General features: G+C 31.8%; 1 protein-coding gene across 1 annotated transcript in view; it reads left to right on the forward strand.

Annotated features, from left to right (window-relative positions):
- Window positions 1-3412: 3412 nt before the first annotated feature.
- LOC119833346 overlaps window positions 3413-6601 on the forward strand; it is a 4631-nt gene continuing 1442 nt past the window's right edge. The window contains exons 1-4 of the mRNA XM_038357333.1: window positions 3413-3484; window positions 4972-5095; window positions 5353-5505; window positions 5597-6593. Coding sequence (XP_038213261.1) covers window positions 3413-3484; window positions 4972-5095; window positions 5353-5505; window positions 5597-6593 — 1346 coding nt within the window. The remainder of the gene's footprint in view (window positions 3485-4971; window positions 5096-5352; window positions 5506-5596; window positions 6594-6601) is intronic.

Genomic DNA, 6601 nt, shown 5'->3' on the forward strand with positions numbered 1-6601 from the left:
GAAAAGTTACATGACCGTGGTACTGTACTATTAGTAATATATGTACTACTAGTACATACTAAAGGTAAGTATTTTTACAAAAGGGACAACAATAATAATAGTAATATTATTTTATATAAGCACTGAAACGCATATTTATTTTTAAAGAAACACTACAATAAATATACAACGGGTTTAAAATCATGGGGATGTAATACGCAGGTAATCAAAATTTAATTGCAATGAAATGGGGTTTAGTAGGCTGTTCAAGCGTCATACTTTTACACACGAGGAATAACACTTGTGGCCTACCTTCTTTGATTAGCGTTTATTATCCTGTAATGCAATAGAAAAAGAATACAATTATCTTTATATCTGTATACTGAAACACGTAAAAATACACAATTCACTTGGATTCCCTGTGTTTTAGAGAATAGTTTCTTTCACCTTTCATCTATTTTATTTTAATTAAAATTATACAAAAACTACAGTCTAAAACTACTGATACTATTATATTATATATAATGTACTAGCTGCGCCCCGTGGATATTGCCCGCAAAGTACATAATGTTACATATCCTCTATAAATGGGTTATCAAACACTGAAATAATTTTTCAAATCGTATTAGTAGTTCCGTTGAGATTAGCGCGTTCAACCAAACAAAAAAAAATCAAAAGAACTTCAGCTTTATCATTATTAGTATATACATGCCACAATTTTCTAGTACAAATTGTAAAAATGATGGAGAGTATACGTGACTGAGATTGTAAAATTATTTTAGCGGTCTGAGACTATTTTCAATGCGCTCATAGTTTTAGTCTTGTTTTATTTACTTATGTCTTAATATATTATAGATGTATTATTGATATTTTGTGTATGTGCCACTTATGGTTAGGTACTCTTCCTTGTTATTTAATATACAAAGTAACGAACAGGCATTTGACTTTTTATGAGAAAATGTATAATATTTTTTATTTAAAGATGTGTACCCCGGAAGAAGCTGTTACAAAGAAACTTTAAGATATAGTTATTCTAAATGGGACGCACAAACATTAAATGTCAAAAGGACCAAACTGAAAACCAATTATGATAAATTTGCGACTTATAGATTGAGTATAAAAATAGCAATGGACATCGAATTAACAGCAGAAGGAAAAAAATCAATCAGTTCATAATTGATTCTAAATTATTACAGCAATGTATTTAGTATAGTTAGTAGTTCAAATATTTCGAGTCCGTTTAGAGTAGCATGCCACCTCGCTTAGACACCCAAAGCGGTAGCGACGGCGACGAGGGGCATGTCGTGCGCACGAGTTCATGTGGAGGTTTTAAAATTTTACCCTAACGGTAAGCGATGCACTTAAAAGTTTGAAGTCAAAGCATTCTGCGGTTGGTATACCTGCCTTTCTATTGAAGGATTGCAGCAGAGTTTCTGTAAAATCTATTCACTATAACTATGTTCGATATTTATTTAAAATCTGTAATTTTTCCGGTTCATTAGAAAATTATTCGTGTCATGCCAAAGAAATGTGCATTTCTGTGTACCAAATGCATACGGAGGAGTCGAAGCCCGCCGCTTTTATTTAATCCTCGAGCAAGAAACAATTTATATCAAATCTAATATCTATATTTCCTAATATTTTAATGTTTTGGTACTACTATTGTTGTAATTTTTTATGAACATTATATATAAACAACTAGCTGCATCCGGCAATCGCTGTTCTGCCTTACTCTTATCATGTAGGTGTATGAAAAATAGATGTTGGCCGATTTTCATAGATACTGGATAAGCACAAAAAATTTCATCAAAATCGGTCTAGCCGTTTCGGAGGAGTATGGCAACGAAAACTGTGACACAAGAATTTTATATGTTAGAAGATTTACTGTCTAGAGCGTCATAAACATTAATATTCTCCTCCCATGGAGGACATGAATAGCCTTTGAGTAAGACTTATAAGTATTTTCTCATACAATTTAAATGAAGTGAATTTAAATAGGTATTATACCTAATTTTTCTACCTAGGTTGTTTAATTCACGAATAAATGATTTATTATGAATGTTTACTTGAACATTATGCCTCTCTTTTATATTGGTTTTGGGAAATTGGATTTTATGAGTTATTTGGTTAATCCTAACCAGATATACATCCATATATCTATATATTGCGTTGCTGAGATTTTGTTTTATTTTTTGATTTAGGTTATTTAATGAAACTGTAATTATTAAGCGCTTTAGTATGTTTAATCTTAACGTATTTCTTATTTTAATGTGTAAATGAGACCTCGCATGCAATTACTACCTATATGGTATTTCTAGACTAATATTTTATCGTTTTTGTAAAACGAAATTCAATCACTGGACCAGCCTGAAAATTAGCGCTGTTACGCACATTTTTTGGTGTACTGCATAATAACGCATTTAACAGAGGCAGGTTCCGTTTTCTTTAGAGAATGAACATATTATCCGTCTGAGGACTGTGCAGGCCAATGTTACGTTCTTTATTCACAATCGTCAGCGTTGGTCCAATAAATGGTCATCGATTTTTGTTGTAATGTTCAGAGGCCCATCTTCACAATAGTTAGCGTTGGTCCAACAAATGGTCCTTGATATGCCGCAATGCTAGGAGGCCCCTTTTCACAATCGTCATCGTTGGTCCAACAAATGGTTCTCGATGTTTGCAGCAATGATAGGAGGCCCCTTAACACAACTGATAGCATTGGACCAACAAATAATTGCAGGGACAATGGGCTCTGGCTAAAGTGTATTGTTAATGAATTTTAAACATGTGGAGTCGTAATTAGGTAGGTTCATATTTTCGGTGCAAGGTTTTCAGCATCTTGTTTTCGTGGGAGGTATACATAGGTAGCTTTTTAATACTATCACAGTATTTTTAAGTACTCTATTTACTGAAATTTTATAGTTATTGATATATTTTTATATCCCTGACTGATTCTGAGAAAAAAAGAAACGATATGAAGTTGTGGTATTAAATAGATAACTAAACTCAGCAGTGGTATTCAAGTAGGTATGTTCGAACGGGTAATGACTGATAAAAAAGTAAATATCGTTTCAAAAGGATTTGATTTGAATAACACTTAATTTAAGTCGCAATAATAAACGTAAAAGAGAAACATTATGATAGGTTCAAATGACATAACAAATTCCAATTTTCTATAACAAATTCTCTAGACATTTAACCACAAAATAATTACACGATAAGATAAGACAAAGTAGCCGTGTTCGGGTTCGATAAAACTGTCAATGCACGTAAAGAGTCCGTCAATAAGACGACATGCTCTCTTGAATTTTCTTATTTATAAAGCTATTATTTTGACTAGTGTAGTGTAAAAGATCCGCCTAGCGTCGAGTGAAGTTGTTGCAATGTATTTTAATATAAATTGTTTATAAAATGTCTATATACAAACAACTGAATGGATTTTGATGGACGTCGGGAAAGCGCTGGTTGGCGCTGGTCACTCCTCTTTTCTGTTATATTCCTGAACGTGAGTACTTGTATCGGTTACAAAATCTATTCGCATCGAATGTTTTAAAACGGGTAAAATCTTCTACAAATAATAAATTTTACATACGTAACCGGAAATATATTTGCGTCATAACTATTATGTTCCTTGTTGTTAAACTGTAGGTAGCTCTCGTTAATATTCAACAAGAGAAAGATTAATTAAATAAAATGGTTTGGGTACTTATGCATTTGTTTTCCCAAAAGTGCAGATAACATTATACTATACAAAAATATTATTATTTACATACGCCATGGTCTGATATATCTATCTACGTAGCCAGGTAAGGGAAACGTACTTTTACACTGGATTTTACAATTATAGTTTCCAATTTCTAATGTTTTTATCTCCGTGGCCGTGATGTCACAAACTTGGATGTTATCTCAGGATACCTACGTCAATTTACAAAGACAGGTGTGAGTTGACAAAACAACAGATAAAACAATCAAATTAAACTATTTATAGTAGATGCAAACACCGCAATATTTAACAAATTGCTTGAACGATTTAAATACTTCATTGCGTTGCTTGCAATGATCAATTAACAAACAACTTTATCATGTTTATCAAATAAATACTAATCTTATTTGATTTTATTCCACTAAGCATACCCTAGGATCTATATCTATTATAGGCATTTAAATGTAAGAGATTCAATAGGATATAGTAGATTTTGTTTATTTCATATAACAATTTTCTGTAGGCAATTCAGGCGATTCTGACCGAGGCCATTATAATTATTAGATAATATGTATTATTCCAAAATAAAAATAACTCAAAATAACTATGAATGATGTTTGTGTAACTTAAATAAAAAAAAACTAAATATTATCTTTTATCACGTGCATAATTTACTCGCACAGAAGCCAATACATCATTCTTATGCCGATATTATTGTGTGACGTAGACGTAGCTTGATGTGTAGGTAAGTTGTGAGTATTATATTGATAAATGCAAATATTTTAATCTTATCGTGTCTATTGATTAAATAATGTATAAGCGAAAAAACAGAAAAAAATGTTTATTAAAGTAATATAACAGTGGCATCAATTTTCTTCGTAAAACCTCCATAATTTTGTTGTAGGTATCGGTACGTTTTATGTGTTATGTTCTTCGATATTTTAATGATTTAATTAATATATCGATTACAACAATGGATTAAAAAACATAATTTTAGTATTATATAATTTGTAGGTATTAGAAAGCTTTTAAAACACAAGATTTTTTTTTTTAATTTAGATCAGAGATATAAAAAATGTGTCGTCTGTCTGTTTATATGCTTTGATATGATTAGACGCTAGATTCATTCTAGAAGTTGTAATTATTTTCTTGTGTGTATTTTCGAAAAAGCGATCTGAAATTCCATGTTTATAACTTGTTTTGACCACTTCATCACGAATATCGAAACGAAAATCGGTGCATACATTTCTCATTTTGATATTTTATCTATTTCCTTTCTTCATTTTCAGATATGCCTGCCAAGTCTAGTGCTTTCCTATGGTGTTTTCTGGGTGCACCTATCCAGTTTCGGGGTACCATTATGGGTCGGCCTTACGACTCCATCTATTTTTGTCCTAACCTATAGTTTATCACGTGAGTTATAAAATAATATAAAAACACATCCTTTTATCCTATTAATATCTTAATTTGAATTAATCATTGTGTTTGATGTTTAATAATTTCTATACTATGATATATACCTAAAGTCAAATTAAATTAGAGTATCGGTTTGAAAAAAAAAACAATTTTAGAAGTAAAATAATAAAACTAAAATATTTCGAAAAAAAAATGGTTATTATGCGCAGCTACCGTTTTTAAGTTTATTAACATATTATCTGGCTTAATTTTAGAATGCTGGTTCAGAGAAGCTGCGGACTCATGGGGTGGCTCTGTAGGATACAGAGTGATGGGTACTATAGGTTTATTCTTTGTGGTCGTCAGTCTCATCATTTGCGCTTTCATACCATACCATGTACAGCCTTACATCTATGGAATAGTAGGAGGTGAGTTGTAATGTTGGTCATTAATCTTGCTCGTTTGTCTTTTTTCATTTATGTCCTATTAATATAATTGAAAATTGTCTTGTTTTTTTAGGTCTAGGATCGTCTCTATTGTCTGCACAAGTAGATGCAGTTATATTTGAAACATATGATACTCGTTTGGTGTCTGTAAGAGGATGGTGCCTTCTTGGACAAGCAATTGGTCTATCAATATTTCCACATTTACTAACGGAATTAATAGACGTTTATGGATATTTTTTCGCTTATATTGTCTTTGCTGGCATTATGTTACAATCGTTAGTCGCAATTATGTTGTTGAATATAGACGAGAGTATGCGTAGACCTGCTTCGTTCTCAAGATATAAAGATTTATCTCAAAGTTATATGGTGTATAAGAATGAAGCGATGGATAATTTTTACGGAACGGAATTACAGTTACATTATTTAAATAAAAAGTGTTGGAAAAACCCATCTGACGATCAATTACATCGGGAAGAAGATCCCAAGTTAGATGATGTAAGTATCATAGAAACTATCACACCTCCTCCAAGTCCAGAAGAGAAAAGAAGAAACATATTTGGAGTTGAAATTTTGCCAGAAATACCAGAAGAAAGCGAAGAAAGCGATAGCGAAGATCATAACGCAGCTGCTTTTAACAAGAATAAGAATCGTTTAAGTGTAGCTATTAAAAGACTGAGTACCTTGGGAGAAAACATAGACGGATGTATTATAAATCAAGTAAGAAGGGATTCACAAACAGAACGTGACAATGCTGATATAAGTGAATTTACAGAATTCGAAGTAAAATATGAAACTATAGCACCCATGACCGATATACACACAGAGAAAATATTTAATACTTTTAGCTTTAGATGTCAATCAGCTTACATGAATATGAAAAGAAAGTTGTGGATTCCTTCATATAGAATGTACAGAATAAGACGAAGATTTATTTACTTTATGTACAGCATCAATGACACATTTTTAAAGCCGCTAACAAGGTCGCTTTCTTGTGTAAAGTTTTATCCTGCCTTGCTACTGAGTTTTTCAAGGTTAAGCTTACTTTCAATATCTTTAGTTTTGTTACCGATGTTAGCCT

The sequence above is a fragment of the Zerene cesonia genome, chromosome 17, assembly GCF_012273895.1.
Source record: "Zerene cesonia ecotype Mississippi chromosome 17, Zerene_cesonia_1.1, whole genome shotgun sequence".
NCBI lineage: Eukaryota > Metazoa > Arthropoda > Insecta > Lepidoptera > Pieridae > Zerene > Zerene cesonia.